General features: G+C 48.2%; 1 protein-coding gene across 1 annotated transcript in view; it reads right to left on the reverse strand.

Annotated features, from left to right (window-relative positions):
• SYN3 (synapsin III) overlaps positions 1–20,559 on the reverse strand; it is a 350,093-nt gene that overhangs the window by 33,714 nt on the left and 295,820 nt on the right. Inside the window, exons 8-9 of the mRNA XM_038756250.1 lie at positions 6,851–6,993; positions 4,574–4,648 (exon numbers count right to left, since the gene is read on the reverse strand). Of these exons, the coding sequence (XP_038612178.1) occupies positions 4,574–4,648; positions 6,851–6,993 (218 nt within the window). The remainder of the gene's footprint in view (positions 1–4,573; positions 4,649–6,850; positions 6,994–20,559) is intronic.

Consider the following 20,559-nt stretch of genomic DNA (forward strand, 5'->3'; position numbering starts at 1 on the left):
TTCAGGGGAACTGGACATTGGATGATCATCCTGTGGGGACTCCACAAGGCTGATTCTGTGAGCCAGGGGTCACAGCGCTGAACTTCAGTTTGGGGGTTGGGGAAAGAGGGGGAAGGAGAGAGAGGGAGAGTCAATCAGTCAGTCAATTGCATATATTGAGCGCTTACTCTGTGCAGAGCACTGTACTAAGCCCTTGGGAAAATACAACAATATAACAGACACATTTTCTGCCCACAATGAACTTTCAGTCTACAGTCTAGAGAGAGAGACACACGAGAGTGAGAAGCAGTCAGTCAATCATATTTATTGAGTACTTCCTTTGCGCAGAGCACTGTACTAAGCACTTGGGAGAATACAACAATATAACAGACACATTTCCTGCCCACAACGAGTTTACAGTCTCCAGTCGAGGGGTGAGGGGGCCCTCTTCTTCTGTCAATCAATCACATTTACTGAGTGCTTACTGTGTATAACTGTGTCCTTCTCTCCTGACCTCCTCTTATTAACTGTGTCTCCTTCTCTCCTAAACTCCTCTTGGTCCTTCCTCTGTCCTGGAAATGGCCGGACCTCAGCTGATGGACCAGGTGAGCTCACCCACCCCCCCACCACCCCAACTTCCACAGGTGAGAGGTGTGATAACATGGGAGTGGAGGCGAAGCAAGAAGGTGGAGTGGAAGAGAGGGGGAATTCTAACCAAGGGCTGAAGTAATAGAATGAGCTAAATGACCTCCTAAGAATCTAATTCACAAAGCTAGCTGGGTTGGTTGTTCCATGCCCGGCATGCAGGGAACTGAGTCACAGGGAGATTGTGATCTGCTCAGGGTTTGTTGGCAATTACATCAGGTTTAGATCATTGATTTCCCAAATGGCTGGGCTCAACCTTTGAGGCTGAGTAAAGAGCAGGGGTGTCTGAGGCTGAATTTGGAGATTCATTCATTCAATCATATTTATTGAGCACTTACTGTGTGCAGAGCACTGTACTAAGTGCTTGGGAAGTACAAGTCGGCAACATATAGAGACGGTCCCTACCCAACAACGGGCTCACAGTCTGGAAGATTGTCTAGGGGATGATGATGATGGGACTGGGGCTGTGTCCTCACTCCAGTGCTTACTACCATGGGTGGCTCATAATAAGGGCTTAACAGATACTATTATTGTGATTATTGTGATTATTATGGTGGGGGGTGAGCTTCCTCTCTCACAGCAAAGGGCAGCAGGGTAGGACAAGGATACCTAACCTCTTCCTCTCTTCCTACTCTAGCTCACCTACTCTTGGTTCCTCCAACCTGCCACACTTATGAGAAGCAGCATGGTTCAGTGGAAACAGCACGGGCTTTGGAGTCAGAGGTTCAAATCCTGGCTCTGCCAATTGTCAGCTGTGTGACTTTGGGCAAGTCACTTAACTTCTCTGGTCCTCAGTTACCTCATCTGGGGATTAAGACTGTGAGCCCCCGGTGGGACAATCCGATCACCTTGTAACCTCCCCAGCGCTTAGAACTGTGCTTTGCACATAATAAGCACTTTATAAATGTCATCATCATCATCATCATCACACGAACCTAATCAAGAGGCCAGGGGATGGCTGAGGAGGGGCAAAAGGAGGGGTTAAATAGGGCTGAATGCTGGTTGAATAATAGAAAGGGAATGGAATCTGGTTGCAGTGGGGACTGGTGATCCCCTGACCTTCTGGGCTAATCCTCAACCATACCCCTATACCCTCAGGATTCAGCATCTAGCTGTAGAGGGGGTTGGTGAAGGGTCCCAGAAACTGGAAGAATCGTGGGGTGAGGTGGAGGGGGATGGTTGGAGGGAAATGACCAGGGCTGGGCATCAGGCCCTTTTGATCCAATCTCCCCCTCCAGAATTGGGAGTTCCGGGAGGTGGGTCTGACCAGGTCTTATGCTCCCCCTGCCCCCGCGTCCACTCATCATCATCATCATCAATCGTATTTATTGAGCGCTTACTGTGTGCAGAGCACTGTACTAAGCACTTGGGAAGTCCAAGTTGGCAACATATAGAGACAGTCCCTACCCAACAGTGGGCTCACAGTCTAAAAGGGAGAGACAGAGAACAAAACCAAACATACTAACAAAATAAAATAAATAGAATAGATATGTACAAGTAAAATAGAGTAACAAATAAGCACAAACATATATACATATATACAGGTGCAGTGGGGAAGGGAAGGAGTTAAGATGGGGGGGATGGAGAGGGGGACGAGGGGGAGAGAGACAGGGGGGCATGGAGATGGGACCGGGAATCCTGCGAGGGAGGTGGCAGGGGAGGGAGGAAACCATCTCCTGGTCAATCCCCCATCTCCTGGCTTCCTGGCCTTTACTCCTGGAGGCAGAGCAGAAGTTGGGGGGATCCAGGAACCAGGATTACTGGGCTACCTCCACACCTCCATCTCCCCTCTCATTTTGGGCAGACCAGAGCTCACCCTGATCAGTTTGGGAGCGAACCTGCTTTCTCTCTATCCCTTGAGCTAGACGGTCAATGACCTCTAACCCCAGCACTGATTGACTAACAGCAGGCGTTTGTCTTGAGGTTGTGATCCCTACGGTGGTCGCCTCTGAGAGGAGTGGGGAGTAGAACAGGAAATCCTCCCAGCAAGGAATCTGGCCCAGGGAAACTGCATTGTGTGGATGGGACTCTCTCTTCCTGTGATGGGCATCTGGAGGTTATGTAACTTTAAAGCGAAAGTGAATTCCACTCCTCTGAATAAGCCCGTTCCCAGGCCCGTTCCCAGGTCTCTGAAGAGGAGGATGACACCAGAAATGCACCGCTTATCCTAGGGATTAGGCTGGGAGCAAGCAGGTTGTCTGTGGTACCGTAGCCTGGGCTCTTTGGAAGGGTGGAGGATGGGTAAAACAAAGGGGCTCTAGGGGGTTCCACGAAGAACAGTAGCTTGGGGCAAAGGGGGAGCCTATCCTTGAATTTATAGCCCTTTTGGCATCCTTGTTGAGGGGGATCACAGCTACTCCATCATTCCTGACAGTAGACAGATGGCAAACACGTTTATATGAATTTACGCACTGAGTCCACACGCACGTCATTCCAACAGGCTACGTCTCCCAGCTGCTCTCCAGCAAAGGCAGAGCTTCTCCTCTTCTACCTGCCACGTCCAGCATCTTCATTTGCAGAGGGCAATCCAATCATATCCCTCACCAGTTAAATGACTTGCCCAAGGTCACACAGCAGGCAAGTGCCACAGGCGGGAGTAGAACTCACAATCTCCAGACTCCCAGGCTTGCATGTTTTCCACTAGCCAAGCTGTTCCATACTCACGTACTCTAAAAGAATCATAAATAGAAGTGCCTGGAGGACTGGGAACTGAACTTGAAGTGGAATGAATGCCTTAGCCTACATAAGAACCACAAAGAGCATGCGGCGTCTTGGAAAGAAGGCGTACCTGGGAGACAATAGGAGCCCCCTTGGATGACATTTAAAACGGTCTCCTTCCCCTCCTACGCTATCTTATAAATTTTCTTCTAATCCTGAATCTTGTCCTTGAATTTTTACTGTAGATGAAAAACAGAACTGCCCTAGCTGCATGCCCTTTGAAAATGATTGTAGTAGTAGAGTTGTCGGGTTGGAAGCCGCCCACAGTGATATTGCATCCACCAATGTGAGTGTGGCTGGCTGGATGGGGAGCTTTGGGGGGAATGGCATATTTTAGTCTCACATAAGTCCGTAAGGAACGAGTGCCTTCCGCAACCAATCTCTCCACAGACAACTATAATTGCCAGTGGCCTACAGGATCAAGCACAAGCCTGGGAGCCTGAGCATATGGGTTCTAATCACGGCTCCACCACTTGCCTGCTGTGTGACCTGGGGTGAGTCACTTCACTTCCTCTCTGCCTGTTTCCTCAACTGCAAAACGGGGATTCAATACCTGTTCTCCCTCCCACTTATCATCATCATCGTCATCATCAATCATATTTATTGAGCGCTTACTATGTGCAGAGCACTGTACTAAGTGCTTGGGAAGTACAAATTGGCAACATATAGAGACAGTCCCTACCCAACAGTGGGCTCACAGTCTAAAAGGGGGAGACAGAGAACAAAACCAAACATGCTAACAAAATAAAATAAATAGAATAGATATGTAGACTTAGACTGTGAACCCCCTGTGGGACAGGAACTGGGCCCAACCTGATTAACTTGTATAATCTCCAGTGTTTAGAACAGTGCTTGACACATAGCAAGCGCTTAACGAATACCATAAAACAAACAAACAAAACAGCAAATACCATCATTATTAGGACCAGTGTGCTCTCTGCCTGGCCTGGCTAGCCTGTGGCATCTGAGTGCCAAGCGGGGTCAGACGTGAGTTTTGTACCAGCCTGAGCCAGGCCCAACAGGTTCAGGAGCCACAGGTTTTGCCAGCTGTCTCTTCCCTGCATCAGCCGGACCAACATGACCAGGAGTAGGCTAGCCGGGGCAACTGTGGCCTAGGCCAGCCAGCTTCACCCTGTACCACTCAAAACGAAAACCAGACCGGCTTTGAACCGCTTCTTGCCCGGCTCTTCCTGATCTTGGTCTCCAGCTTACAAGCTTTCTCCTCACTTACCTCTCAGTCATGGCCACTTGCTCCAGCATAGCAGAGCCTGTGTTGGCCTTCCAGTTCCCAGAAATGGATGTCCTCCTGTGTGGGAGCAAACATACAGTCCATTAAATGGACGTCCCAACCCCTGACCCCTACCCGCTTCACTCCCGAGAGCAAGAAGTGGTCAGCTGTGTTCTTGAAGGAGGGGGAGTAGGAAATGGAGGCAACATCCAAATGAAAAGAAAGAAGGGCTCTTTTGCAGTTTTTCATCACACAGCCATCAGAAACGGGGAAGGAGTTGAAAGGCAGTTTCTACCTTTCAATGAGAAGAACAAACTTCCCCTGTGTAGATCTCTTTCTACCAATGATCCACTAAAGGGTTTGGGTACTCTATTGACTCCTTTCTTCAAAGGCTCTTGAGCTCTCTTTCCCTGGATAGGACCAGGCAGAGCCCAGAGCAAGGCTCTTTTTATAGACGATGTGGTACGCGCAGTGAGTCTAAATGACTTGGTACAGACAGGGTGAGGTAGAAGTAGACCCTCACCGGGGAAGAGAGGGGGAATGGAAGGAGGAAACAGAGGCTGAAAGTCATGAGGGCAGATGGGAAACCCAAGGAAGGGGAAGAAAGGGAGTGGGAAGTGATAGTTTAGCAAGGGATTGAAGCGGGGATGGAGTTCATCGGAAAATGAATGCTGAGAGGGACAACCTCTCTCCCTTTCCCTCGTTCCCTGATTACTTCACCTCTCCCTTGTAAGGTGCTACATTGTTTCAATTAAAATGGAATTGGAAACAGTGATCGGGGGGCCAAAGCAGGTGAACCCAGATGAAAAGGGTAATGGGAAATGAAGTTCAAATGGCTGCAGAGCGACCTTTTGGCTGCCACACACACTGGGGCTAACACTGGGCCAGATTTTTATGCTCCAGCCTGGGAACAGATGTGGGGCGGAAATGGCACCTTTCAATGCTGTTTTCCCAGTTGAACGATTAATTAGTTTGGTCTCCTTGACTGATCCTTGGCCTGGAAGCAGTGTTCGTCCAGTCCCACTCCCTTTTTCACCTTTTTCTGACAGGCTAATGACCCACTTGGGCAATGAGTATCAAGCTCGCTGTGGGCAGGGAATGTGTCTTTTTATTATTGTATTGTACTCTCCCAAGCGCTTAGTACAGTGCTCTGCACACAGTAAGTGCTCAATAAATACAACTGAATTAATGAATGAATTTAAGAGGGGAAGACAGCTGCAAATCTCCAAGTCACTGCACTTCTCTGTGCCTCAGTTACCTCATCTGTAAAATGAGGATTAAGACTGAGCCCCATGTGGGACATAATTATCTTGTATCTACACCAGCACTTAGAACAGTGCCTGGCACATAGTAAATGCTTCACAAATACCTTGGGTGGCAAGTGCCAAAGGGGGAAAAAACACTGCTCCAGGTTCCCTCCTCATCTGAGGTGTTCCCCAACTGGAGTGAGGGTGGGTGAGGTCATTGGAGTTTGTGACTCAGTAAAAAACACCCAGATTATCGACATTCCAGCTACCCTTTCCCCTCATGGATCCAACTTCCCGATTTAAGGGTGTTCGTACTTTAGATTCATCTTCCCATTTGTGTTGGTCCTGTTTTTTCTATTAGCCTGTAAGGTCCTTGAGGATTCTGGTGATTTTTTTCCTCTGCAATGCCCCAAACACAGTTCTCAAAGCCCAGTAATAGCTGCTCAATTCACCCACCAAAGTCATGCCCATATCCCAGCAAACATTGCATCTGTGGAAATCTCCGAGTTTCCAGATTAAAAACCATTTTCTTTCGACAAGATTTTGAGAGGCGAGGAGGAAAGAGGAGAAAGGATTGAGGTGAAAGGAAGGTCAGGGGAAAGGCGAGGCTAGGTAATGGAAGTTGGGTTTTCCTCCTCCCCTCCAGTGGGAGTTGAGCTGGTAAAGGAATAGGCAGATTTGTCCTCTGGGAATGGCCAGGGTACTTGGAGTGATTTGGATAGAAATAGGGTAGGTGGGCAGATGGGGCAGTCGAAGAGTACAGGGAGAGAAGCAAAAGCCAATGAAAAGAAAGCGAATTCCCACCAGCCACTGACAAGGGTCACCTGTTCTTTGACAGGAGGAGAGTGGAGAGGGTGGAATTCCCCCTCCGTAAAAGCAAGCACTTAGTACAGCACTCTGCACATAGTAAGCACTCAGATACCATCGATTGCTTGATAAAATGAGAAACTCTGAAGGCTTGTTCTGGGCTCCCCTCCCACTCCCTCAGGCCTTGTTCCTCTCCCAACTTCCCTGGTCAGGATCAGGCACTCACATGTAGGCCTTGTAGTTATTGCCAATTTTCTGGATCCGAATGTCATATTTGGAGTCAACAAAGGTCTCTGTGGTGGCATAAGTCTTGGCCATGGCCACCACGCTGGCGATGTCCTGGAAGTCATACTGGTTTTCCACTTTTACCTTCAACAGACAAAAGGGCACAGAACAGATAATAAAAGGAGGGTGAGAAGGAGGGGAAGGAGGAAAGGAGGAGGAGAAGCGGGGGGGCGGGGGCGGCAGTGGAGTCAATGTCCACTCAGTAGAGGAAGTTGAGGGGGCCGGTGACTGGGAATGCAACCAGCTTTTCTCCCCAAGGAGGAATGCACGCCAGTGAACTGAGCGTGGTCCAAGAGTCCGGGGGCAAGCCCTCTGGATGGGGAGCAGGCAGGTCCCAGGGGTACCTCGGAGACCAAGAGGAGCCGGAGTCTGAGAGTCAGTTACCACGGCGTGACTTAGCACAAAAGATGATCAAGGCCTCGGTCCGGACAGAGCCACCTCTACGGGGCCTGTTGCCTCCTGACAGACTTTCAGGCCCAAATCAGGCCCAGAAACAGGTTCACTTCCTCTTGCTCTCGACTTTACCCATCCCCTAATGCCCAGGGGGCTGTAGGGGTTTGTATCTTCCTCATCAAAATCCAAAACCTTTCAAGAGTGCCTCTCTGAGCATACTCGATTCAGAGTGAACCAGAGGGATCCTTGCCTACTATGAGATTCCAACGGCCTGGATTAAGTCAGATGAGGCTGGAGCTGGCAGGTGAGCAGTTCACAGAGGGTTGGGCCTGGCAGGTGTGCAAGGAGCCCCGGGGGAATTCTGAAGGTGTGTGGCACCCGGCCCGACAAATGGGTGTCGGGTTTCCGTTTCATTTGTCGGGTTTCCGTTTCGAGCATCTCCTGCAGGATCAAATGGTGTTTCCTAGAATGGGGCCTCCGGGGGCCCTTGGGGGCTGAGTTTCATGCCAGTGGAGTGAGTCTGGGGCAGGATCGGAAGGGATATTCTAAAGGGAAGGGAGCAGGAGGGAGGAGCTGTTCAGAAAGGGAGACTGACCCTGGATATCGCCGAGGACAAGAAACCACCGTGGTTGTTGGTCCTGGAGGAAGCGTGAAGATAGAAAGGGATCCTGTAGGTTGAAATGGGTCATTTCCAATATTGTCTACCAGGCTCGTATCCACCCCATTGCTTAGTACAGTGCCTGGCATGTAGTAAGTGCTTAAGAAATACCACAATTACAGTTATTATTATTGCCAGGGGCATTTCTCTATGCTGCCTGGTCCCTGACCTCCACCCCACAGTGACAAGAGTCCTGGTTTCTAAAATGGTTCCCAAGGATGGGTATGGTGGGCACTCCTTGGATCCACAATGAATCTACCATCACAAACTCTCTCCAATAGCCATCCACCTAGCCAGACTCCATGCCAAATTCCTTTCCTAATCTCCATCTATCCTTATTCAGCTCAGAAAAAGAATGGTTGGGTGGGCAAAGCTAGGCTCTAGGTGGGTGTGGGGAACAGGGCTTAAGAAGAGCCTGAAATTCCTAGGGATCTGGGGTTGGGAGGCCCAAAAGATCGGCATTGCCAATAAATCAGTGATTATTTATCAAACACTTACCATGCGCAGAGCACTGTACCAAGTGCTTGGGAAAGTACAAAGCAATAGAATTGGTAGATACAATCTCTGCCCACAAGGAGCTTACAATCTACAGATATTACAATAAGTTACATGCAGGGCGAATGATATAACTGACTGCTGGCAAAGTGCATGCACACGCAGACACACACTTGACTTTTCAGCTTTATTTACTTGTTGGAAACCCCCTCTATTTCCTAAAGAACTGCCAAAAACAGGAAGCCCCAAATGAACTGTCCTTATTGATGAACAGCTTTCTGGACAGAAGCACTCGAGTGGAGAAAATCCTCATTTTCCTGTTGTAATTATCGATCTGATTGCCATGTCTGGGAATGGAGAGACTCCTCAACTCTCAGCAAAGATCACAAAAGAGGGAGATTCTTGTCTCCATGAGAAGCCATCTCAGCCACCGACCATCGCCCCTTCCTTCCACCATGGCCTAATTCGGGATGAACAGTAGGCCCTTCAGTGTCAGAGAGGGGAGAGTGTACCCAGAAGTAGCCCCAGGAATGGTAAAAGGAGATAACTTTTGGCCTGGGGAGTCCAGCTGTGTTCCCTCTGCCCCGGGAGTGCTGGAGGTGGGGAACAAACTTAGAAATGGCCTCACCAACCTCAGACCGAGGCTCTTATTGGACATCCACAGCGATGCCACAACCGCCCATAGTAGCTCCCTCTTCTGAAGAACACTTTCTCACGATGCCCCAGCCAGCTTTTTGGCCTGCTCAGGGATGGAGAAGGATGGGCTGCAGCTGCCCGGAGTCGATTTCTTGCAGCTGACCCTAAGAGGGGCTGACTGTCCTGTCACTCCCAAGCCTTCCCAGTTCAGTTCAGCAGTGTTGGTGGGGCACCGGGGATTGTGATGACCTGACTTGAAGCTGGGCAGAGTTTGGGAGCATGAGATTTATTGAGATTTTGGGAGCAATGATATTTATTGAGTTCTTACCGTGTCTAGAGCACTGTACTAAGCACTTGGGAGAGTACAACACATTCCCTGTCCACAGGAGCTTACAGTCTACTCTACATCCTATGCTCCACCCCCCCGAAAAGTCTTCCCTGTACTCATCCTCGCTCCCTCCCAGTATATTTATATACATATCCCATTATTACTTCCCAAGCGCTTAGTACAGTGCTCTGCACACAGTAAGCACTCAATAAATATGATTGAATGAATAATTATTACTTTTATTATTATTCTGGTTCGCCTCTCCTACCTGTAATTTATTTTAATGTCTCTTTCCCCCGACCTAGATTCTAAGATTCTTGATGGCAGAGAGCAGGTCTACTAACTCTATCGTACTATCTCAACTGCCAGTAATAATAAAAATAATGATAGCGATTTTTATTAAGCACTTACTATGGGCAAAGCACCATAATAAATGCAGGTGTAGATGCAAGATAATCAGGTCTCCTAGGGGACTCACAGTCTTAGTAGAAGGGAGAACAGGTATTTAATCCTTATTTTACAGATGAGGAACTGAGGCACAGGGAAGTTATGTGACTTGCCCAAGGTAACACAGCAGGCAACTGGAAGAGCTAGGATTAGAACTCAAGTCCTCTGTCTCCTAGGCCCGTGATCTTTCCACTAGGCCATTTTGCTTCTCAGTGCTTAGCACAGTAAGCTTTTGATAAACACCACTGATGGTTTGATTAATTTAGGTTACTAGAAACAAGGTACTTGCTGCAGGATTGGAAATGGGGTCCTCCAACACATTTGCTAGAGACCCCTCCCATTCCTATCTTCTCCCTACCAAATTATTAGGAAGAGTTTGAAGTTGGGCCAGGAATGACAGGAGAAAGTGAGCTTTCTCCCTTCCCTTCTGCCACTGTGGACACTCTCGTTTTTTTAAATGGTATTTGTTAAGCTCTTACCATGTGTCAGGCACTGACCTAAGCGCTGGGGTAGATACAAGGTAATCAGGTTGGACAGGTAATCAGGTAATCCCTGTCCCACTTGGGCCTCAAAGTCTTAATCCTCATTTTCCAGATGAGGTAACTGAGGCCCAGAGAAGTGAAGTGACTTGCCCAGGTCACACAGCAAGCAAGTGGTGGAGCCGGGATTAGAACCCAGGTCCTTCTGACTCCCAGGCCATCCTCTATCGACTAGAACACACTGCTTCTCAAATGGCCACATCTGTGCTGCTGCTCATTTTCCTTCTCAATGAAGTCTCCACCGGACAGAGCCCAAGCACCACAGCTTCAGATTCGCCTCAGAAAGGTCATTTTTACTCTATTTTTCATGGGTCTGTCAAGGTTAGATCACCACTGAGGACTCCCACTATCTAGTCTGTAAGCTCCTTGAGGGCAGGGATCCTGTCTACTAACTCTACCCGACTCTTCCAAGAACTTAGTTCAACGCTCCGCAAACAGTAAGTGCTCAATAAATCAATCAATCGTATTTATTGAGTGCTTACTGTGCGCAGACTCACTGTGGGAGTCAGACATTTGCCCAGTAGCCCTGAGGAAGAGGTTGCAAATACTGTATCTTTTCCCCATCATTATTAATCGTATTTATTGAGCACTTACTGTGTGCAGAGCACTCTATTAAGCGCTTGGGAAGTACAAATTGGCAACATATAGATACAGTCCCTGCCCAACAGTGGGCTCACAGTCTAAAAGGGGGCTCACAGTCTAAAAGGGGTAATGGGGAGCAGTAGTAAACTTGGTCTACCCTAAGGCCCACTCCCTTTGGCCAGTGAGGAGTTCCCGAGGGTCCGGAATAGGGCTTAGGTATTCCTCTTATTCCCTGTTTCTCTGAGTCCCATCAGGGCTAATGTAAATTGTATGGGCTGAATAGGATTTCTGTGACCTAAAGACTTGTGAAAAGTATTTGCCAGGAGGGTGGGAGAGGGTAGAAAGAATTAGGGAGGGCTCATTACACTTAAGTTCACTAAGAGCAAACCCCTCTGCCCATTAGCTGTGTAAATGTCGGAGGGCAGCTAAGACACCTTATCCAGTGGGTGGTTGTGTTTGCCGAGCAGTCCTGGCTATTTATTCAGCATGGGCTTCCTCCCGAAGCCTGGGCAGCTGTTTACCATGGAGTTAGGTGGACCAACTGAGCAAAGAGTCTAGGCCAGCCATGTTGACAAAGGGTTTCTCCTCAGCAGAGAGGCTGCTGGTGACCGAAAAGGCAGGTGGGTTGTCAGTGGCACCTTGCCCTGCCTCTCTGATTTGATCCGGTTGGCCTGGACACAGGCCTTGCTGCCATCAGCCACTGTTGGGTAGGGACTGTCTCTATATGTTGCCAACTTGTACTTCCCAAGCGCTTAGTCCAGTGCTCTGCACACAGTAAGCGCTCAATAAATACGATTGATGATGATGATCCCAATTGGGATCAGACCCCACGCGGACTTGGAAGACTGCCCTCCTCTTTCCAGCCCTCTGTGCTCTGCACACAGTCAGGGCTTAAAAAATGGTTCTTTCTCTGCACACGTCCGGGCTTTGCTTTTCCACTGCCTCTGCCCAGGAAGACCCCACTACGGCCCACCCCACTACTCGGGAGACGCCCGCCTTGCTGGCCGAAGACACGAAAGGCGGGGTCTTCTGGAAGCTCATCAATCTTGTTCTTTGGCCTCAAGTGACCTGAATCATTTCCCCCATCCTGCACCCCTCCCCTTTGGGGTCTGAGAATGCGACCTCCAGACAAGGAGAAGGATCTCTCTCTCCTCCCGGCTGGGCAGAGCATTAATCAAGCCATGAAATGAAAGACCTCGAAGTCTCCTTCCTCTCCCCCACCACCCGGCCCTACCTCCTTCCCCTCCCCACAGCACCTGTATATATGTTTGTACAGATTTATTACTCTATTTATTTTACTTGTTCATATTTACTATTCTATTTTATTTTGTTAATACGTTTTGTTTGGTTGTCTGTCTCCCCCTTCTAGACTGTGAGCCCGCTGTTGGGTAGGGACCATCTCTATATGTTGCCAACTTGGACTTCCCAAGCGCTTAGTACAGTGCTCTGCACACAGTACGCTCTCAATAAATACGATTGAATGAATGAATGAATGAAGTGAAAGACCCAAACCGGGAGAATCAACAAACAACTCTCCCTCTCTCTTCCTCTGTGTGGTGGGTGTCTATCGGTCTGTCTTTCTGTCGATCGGTTTCCCTCTGGCCCCATCCCTCTCTTCCATCTCTGGACGGGCTTCTCTCTCTGAGCTGTTATATCCTGACTCAGTTTTGTGCCAGAAGACCGCTGGAGAGCATGCAAAGCCTGTTAGGCGGGATTCCAGATTGTTTTAATAAAAACAAACAAAATGAAACAAATACAACAGATTGTTGCCTAAGCCACACTTGTTTTTGCAGGAACAGCCTGGCCCAGAAAATTGCTTTGGTTCCAACCCCACGCAGGGTGATGAGTCCTGCTTTTTTTGGGGGGGGTGGGAGTGAGGCTCAGACCCTTAAGGAAAAGGTCATATTGAACTTAAGGGAGACCTTTCTTCTGTTACCTTTGCAAGGAATCCCTTAATGCATGGCTTTTAAACCTTTTGATTTAAAGAATTTTGCTTAGAGGCTATTTGACCTCTGTCTTTTAATGATAGCATTTATTAAGCGCTTACTATGTGCAAAGCACTGTTCTAAGCACTGGGGAGGTTACATGGTGATGAGGTTGCCCCACAGGGGGGCTCATAGTCCTAATCCCCATTTTACAGATGAAGGAACTGAGGCCCAGAGAAGTGAAGTGACTTGCCCAAAGTCACACAGCGGACCAGTGGCAGAGCCGGGATTTGAACCCATGACCTCTGACTCCAAAGCCCAGGCTCTTTCCACTGAGCTACCCAGCTGATACACCGGAGACCCCAAAATGAAGAAGGAAACAACTCGTCCTAGGAACAGGGCAAACTTTAACAGCAATTACTTTCTAACAGTTAACCAAGAGCAAACAAGTAAACTGAAACAGGGTCAGGAACTCACCTCCCTTAATTATGGTACTTGTTAAGTGCTTACTATGTGCTCGGTTTCACTGTTCTAAGCACTGGGGTAGATACAACATAAACGTGTTGGACACAATCCCTGTCCCACATGGGACTCACACTCAATCCCCATTTTCCAGATGAGGACACTGAGGCCCAGAGAAGAAAAGTGACTTGCCCAAGGTCCCATGGCAGACATGTGGCAGATTAGAACCCATGTCCTTCTGACGTGGGCCTGTGGTCTATCCACGCAGCCCACACCCTCCGCTCCTCTGCCACTAACCTCCTCACTGTACCTCGTTCTCGCCCGTCCCGCCATCGACCCCTGGCCCATGTCCTCCCCCTGGCCTGGAATGCCCTCCCTCTGCACATCGGCCAAGCTCGCTCTCTTCCTCCCTTCAAAGCCCTACTGAGAGCTCACCTCCTCCAGGAGGCCTTCCCACACTGAGCCCCCTCCCTTCTCCCCCCCCACCTTACCTCCTTCCCCTCCCCACAGCACCTGTATATATGTCTGTACATATTTATTACTCTATTTTACTTGTACGTATTTACTATTCTATTTTATTTTGTTAATATATTTTGTTTTGTTGTCTGTCTCCCCCTTCTAGACCGTGAGCCTACTGTTGGGTAGGGACCGTCTCTACATGTTGCCAACTTGAACTTCCCAAGCGCTTAGTACAGTGCTCTGCACACAGTAAGCGCTCAATAAATACGACAATGAAAAAGTCGTGCTGCCTCTCTAAATTAAGCAAACACTACAGTGATTTATCTAGCTCCTTGTAGGCAGGGAATGTGTCTGTTTATTGTTGTACTATACTCTCCCAAGTGCTTAGTACAGTGCTTGGCATACAGTAAGTGCTCAACAAATATGATTGAATGAATGAATGATTAGCCAATGCCTTACCTGGTGTGTGGGGAAGGACTCTTAGCTACTAAATCCTCTGATTGCAAAGTTCTGCCCTTCGGGCAAAGAACTCTGCTCTCCAGATTTCTGGGCCCAGACTCCAAACCTAGCACCCCTGCGGACCTGGAACCAAGAGCTGAAATCCTCTCCTTTTCTTATCCTTCTGGGGCAGATCAGTTAGGAGCCCCAGCTGCCTCGCATAGTAGAAGGAACTGTCAGAAAAGGAGTAGCAGTGTCACTCAGAATGCCGCCCAAGTTCACTTCTGTTTAACAGAGACTTACCCCGAGCTACTGCATCGGAGGCAGGGGTCCCTGTAGCCTATTTCAGGACATGGTTCCAATGGCCTTTTTAAATTATTATTTTGGGATTTGTGAAGCACTTGCTATGTGCCCGGCACTGTTCTAATTGCTGGGGTAAATACAGGGTAATCAGGTCGGACGGTCCATGTCCCACTTGGGGCTCACATTCTTAACCCCCATTTTACAGCTGAGACAACTGGCGTACAAATAAGTGACTTGCCCAAGATCACACAGCAGACAAGGGGCAGAGCCTGGATTAGAACCCAGGTGCTTCTGACTCCAGGGCCCGTGCTCTATCCACTAGGCCACACTGCTTCTGTGTGGGGATCCAGGGGCTGCCACCTCTTTTCCAGCATTTCCCTCCCTAACTTTCCCTGACTTTGGTGAGGTGTGTGCTTGGCAGGGGGGAGCGCACAATGTTCTCAGTGACCTGCCTCCAAGCCAAGCCACAAATAAATTTGACCAGTAAAGGGTGTGGTGGGGTGGGAAGAGTGGGGAGAAGGGTCTGATGGCCAAAGAGGGAGGCTCTCTCTTGGCTGTGGGGATGGGTTGGGTGCTTTCTGTAATAGCATGGCCTAGTGGAAAGAGAACAGACCTGGGAGCCATGGGCCAGAGTTTTTTGCCTGTCTACTTGTCTTTTTTTTTCGCCTGTCTACTTACAAAACAAGTTTTGTTGTCTGTCTCCCCCCTTCTAGACTGTGAACCCGTTGTTGGGCAGGGATCGTCTCTGTTGCTGAATTGTACTTTCCAAGTGCTTAGTACAGTGCTTTGCACACAGTAAGTGCTCAATAAATATGATTGAATGAATAATTCTGGCTCTGCTGCTGCTGTGCCTGCTGTGTGACCTTGGACAAGTCACTTAACTACTCTGTGCCACAGTTTCCTCACCTGTAAGACGGGGACTAAAGCACCTGTTCTCCCTCCTTCGTACACTCAGAGCCCCAAGTGAGACAGGGAACTGGTCCAATCTGCTTATGTTGTATGTACCACACTGTTTAGTAGCCTCACAAAAACCACAATTATGGTTATCCTGACCTTCAGCCTCTTCTGGTATGATCTTCTCCTAGGGTAAAGCCAATGGCAAGAATCACGCTTGATCAGCCCTGTCAGCAATTGCTCATGTCAGGAGTCCAGGATTTCTAAACCGCTGCAACTGTGTAAAGTGAGTCATTAAAGGAAATGGAAAAATCAAGGGGGTTAAGAGGCTGTAGTAATACCTTCATCAAAATCCAAGTATCAGGTTTTCTGAGACCAGATGTCTCCTCTTAGATTCAAGTCCATTTTGACACTCAGACTTCATTTTGGCTTTGAAGTCACAAAAACAAAGTGCGTATGCACACAAACACACCCACCCACGTATGATGGAAAAAGCCAACATAAATGGTCTATCTTCGGAATAGTTTTTCTTTGGAACTACCTAATAATAATAATAATAACTGTTGTATTTGTTAAGCACTTTCTCCACTGTTCTAAGCTCTGGGATAGATACAAGATAACCTGTTCAAACACAGTCCCTGTCCCTCATGGGGCTCACTGTCTCAATCCCCATTTTACAGATAAGGTAACTGAGGCCCAGAGAAGTGAAGTGACTTGCCCAAAGTCACACAGCATACAGGTGGCAGAGCTGAGATTAGAACCCAGGTCCTCTGACTCCCAAGACCATGCAGCTAGATGATGCAGCTTCTCTAATAATAATAATAATAATAATGGCATTTATTAAGCGCTTACTATGTGCAAAGCACTGTTCTAAGCGCTGGGGAGGTTACAAGGTGCCAAGTATTGCTTGGCCAAGTATTCTGCTTGGATGAAGTGAGAACCACCTAGCCAGGCAAGAACCCTTCTCAGTCCAGCCTGCTGCTAAAACGATCATATGGTGTTCGGATGCCCTCCAAGTCCCGATATATTTCCAGGTCTTGGATCACTTGAGATAGACTCTGAGCTATTTCCTGAATCGCTTCTGGTCTCACTGATTTTCTGGGAGCAATGGACTCTTCCTTATAAAGCCTATTTCATCACAGAACACACAGTTTAGGTTTTGAGTCCCGAACGTAACTAATTCTGAAGCTGAACCGACTAAAGGCCTTCAGCGGCTTGAGGCTTTCCTTTCTTTTCCTTTTCCTATTCTCCCACCTGCCAGCATTCCCCAATTCACTTGGTGAATTGGGGAGCAGCATGGCCTATCAATCAATCAATCGTATTTATTGAGCGCTTACTGTGTGCAGAGCACTGTACTAGTGAAAAGAGCACAGGCTCGGGAGTCAGAGGACCTGGATTCTAAATCCTTGTTCTGCCACGTGTCTGTTATGTAACCTGTCATTTAATTTCTCTGTACCTCAGTTACCTCATCTGTAAAGTTGGGATTCAGTACCTGTTCTCCTTCCTCCTAAGACTGTGAGCCCTGTGTGGGGCAGGGACTGCGTCTGAACTGATTATCTTGCATCTTCCCCAGTGCTTTGGAACAACACCTGACACATAGTAAGCACTTAACAAATACCACAATTATTATTATTGCGCCACTTTCCATTTCCAGCTGGTGATAGCTCTAGCACTGCCAGTCTGGTCTTTTCTTTACGGTACTTGTTAAGCACTTATTATGTGCCAGGCACTGTACTAAGTGCTGGGGTAGATACAAGTTAATCAGGTTGGACACGGTCGATGCTGGTCCATATCGCAGTCTTAATCTTTATTTTACAGATGAGGTGATTGAGGCACAGAGAAGTTAAGTAACTTGCCCAAAGTCACACAGTAGACAAGTGGCAGAGCAGGGATTAGAACCCAGGTCCTTCTGACTCCCAGGCCAGTATGTTCTTTCCACTAGGCCACTGAGTTAATCAGTCAGTGGTATTTATTGAGCGCTTACTATGAGCAGAGCACTGTACTAAGGGCTTGGGAGAGTATAATACAACAGAATTATTGGATGACTGTACTCTGAGGCACAGGCTCCAATGAAATCACCCGCTATTTCCTTCATTTCTGAAACACCCTATTTGTCACTCGACAAACCCAGGTGACGACTGCTTTCTCGCTTGTCTCTTTAAATGGGCTGGATTTTTCAAAGCCCTTGCCTTTTAAAACATTCTTCTATTTTTCTTTCTAAAACCTCAGGAGAGACAAGATGGCAAAAGTCTTTCCTGATAAAAAAGACTCCTGTTTTTTTCCCCCCAATGAATAGAGGCTTTGTTCGTTAGGGGGGAGGGGGACTTATACTTAAAATAAATAAAAATAAAATTCTCCCCTCATCCTCCCAGAGGAAAATAGCCCTGGCCGCATCGTCAGGAACAACACGTTTTCCTCATGGAACAGAATGAATGCCAACTGTGCTGAGATTAGCATTGTGAGAAGGACTTTCAGAAAAATAATGATAGGGTGGGAGGGAGCTGGGGAAATAAGACGAGGGGCCCTTGAGATGGCCTAATTAAAAAGCCCCCAAATAAAAAATAGTAACAGGGCGTGTCTGTGTATGTGTGTGTGTGTGTCTGTGTGTGTGTATCTGTGCACATATAAATATCTCTCTCTTTCTCTCTCTCCAAAATAGGAGCTGTTTTCCTTCTCTCCAGATTTGGCACTTATGCCTCCTTCCCATGATCTGACTGGGGGGAGTGAAGAGGCTCTTTGAGTGAACTGGCAGGTCTGGGCTCCATTCCGGGGCCACTCCGGGGTCACCGAAGCCACCGCTCTTGGCAGGGATTCACACAGCTGGGACTTTGCCCTTGGAAGCCAGCTCAGTTTGGGGGTGGGTAGAGAGGGAGAAGGGAAAAGAGAGACAAGTGTCTCCCCCGTCCCCCCGCAACTCAGTTTAATTTTTGCTGCCGCAGCAGCGAGCTTTGTCACCATAGAGGGTGAGCAGAGGGCAGGCTTGAGCTGGTTTTAATGCCCTGGACGGTCTTTTGGGGAAGTCTGAGTTTGGTTTTTTTCATATCCACCTGCCGCTTTTCTGGTAAGGTTCTCCTTGCTCCTTCCATTCCTGAACCCTCCCCATCTGAACCGGAAATTCAATCACTTTCCCCTCCTCCCCACTCAAATGGAGGCTCCTACACAAAACCCCTACACAACCTTCTACTTTGGTAGGGGGTGGTCGAATGACCTCTCGGGGGGGAAACGGGGTTTATCCTGAGACCAAGCCTTCGTCGGCTCAAACAGCACATGGCCCAGGGACTAATCTTCAGCTCTGAGCCAGTTGAACTTAGGAATCTCCTGTGAATCTCCAGGTGGAGAAGGGCTTCCCACCCACACCAGAACCAAAGGAGTTCTGCTTCCCAGAGCAGAGACAAGGGTTTGGGGAGGAAATGGAGCAGTCCCTCAGATGGCCAGCACCGCCTTCAAAGCCCGACTGAAGGCCTATCTCCTCCAAGAGGGCCTTCCCTGACAAGGCCCCTATTTCCTCTTCTCCCATTCCCTTCTGCATCATCCTTGCGCTTGGATTTGCTCCCTTTATTCACAGCTCCCTCAGCCCTTCAGCACTTACGGAGAAGCAGCATGGCTCAGTGGAAAGAGCACGGGCTTTGGAGTCAGAGGTCATGGGTTCAAATCCCAGCTCTGCCAATTTTCAGCTGTGTGACTTTGGGCAAGTCACTTCACTTCTCTGGGCCTCAGTTACCTCATCTGGAAAATGGGGATTAAAACTGTGAGCCCCCTGTGGAACAACCTGATCACCTTGTAACCTCCCCAGTGCTTAGAACAATGCTTTGCACATAGTAAGCGCTTAATACCATTATTATTATTATGTACGTATCCACAATCATTTGTATTAATATTCATTCAATCGTATTTATTGAGAGCTTACTGTGTGCAAAGCACGGTACTAAGCACTTGCATATCTGTCTCCCCCTCTAGGCTGTAAGCTCATTATGGGCACGTACTGTGTCTACCAACTCTTTCATATTGTATTCTCCCAAGTGCTTAGTACAGTGCCCTGCATGCAGTAAGCGCTTAATAAATATGATTGATCAGATCACGTGTTGCCTAAACAGTCTTCCACATGGCAGTGGTGCGAGGGCTTGATTCTACTCTGAGAAAGGTGCCACCTGGCATCCTAAGAAATGCCAACTTGTCTGGGTTCATTTTTCTAGAGTGCAGAATTGCACAGTTCCCTACTGTCCAGAAGACACCCTCCAACCTAGAACCCCGAACCCTAACCTCGACACTGGGCCTCACTCTGCTCTCCCCACTGTGGTGGTGGAGGGAGACGAAAGCATCAGCCAGAGGCCGGCGGAAATTTATACTTCATTGGGGTTCTCGGGGGTAGTGGCTGTTGTGACTTGTTCGACTCTGTTCTGTTGTCGTGAAGACAAAAGGACCACCGTGAGTCTTGGGGTGAGAGAGAGAATTCTAAATTAATCTTTCTCAGCCCTTCCCCTGGAGGTAGGTCTGGGGATGAAGCTTGTCCTATAGACTGTAAATTCATTCTTTAAACTGTAAGCCAGTTATGGTCGGAGAACAAGTCTACTAACTGTGGGCCTGGGATTCAGATGGGTTCTAATCCTGGCTCTGCCACAAGTCTGTTGTGTGACCTTGGGCAAGTCACTTAACTTTTCTGGGCCCCAGTTACCACAACTGTAAAATAGAGATTAAGAGCCCTTCCCAGACTGAGCCCCCTTTTTCCTCTCCTCCTCCCCATCCCCCCAACCTACCTCCTTCCCCTCCCCACAGCACCTGTATATATGTTTGTACAGATTTATCACTCTATTTATTTTACTTGTACATATTTACTATTTTATTTATTTTGTTAATGATGTGCATTTAGCTTTCTTTTTCTTCTGATGACTTGACACCTGTCCACATGTTTTGTTTTGTTGTCTGTCTCCCCCTTCTAGACTGTGAGCCCACTGTTGGGTAGGGACCGTCTCTATATGTTGCCAACTTGTACTTCCCAAGCGGTTAGTACAGTGCTCTGCACACAGTAAACGCTCAATAAATACGATTGAATGAATGAAAGCCCCATGTGGGACAGGGACTATGTCTAACCTC

The sequence above is a fragment of the Tachyglossus aculeatus genome, chromosome 14, assembly GCF_015852505.1.
Source record: "Tachyglossus aculeatus isolate mTacAcu1 chromosome 14, mTacAcu1.pri, whole genome shotgun sequence".
NCBI lineage: Eukaryota > Metazoa > Chordata > Mammalia > Monotremata > Tachyglossidae > Tachyglossus > Tachyglossus aculeatus.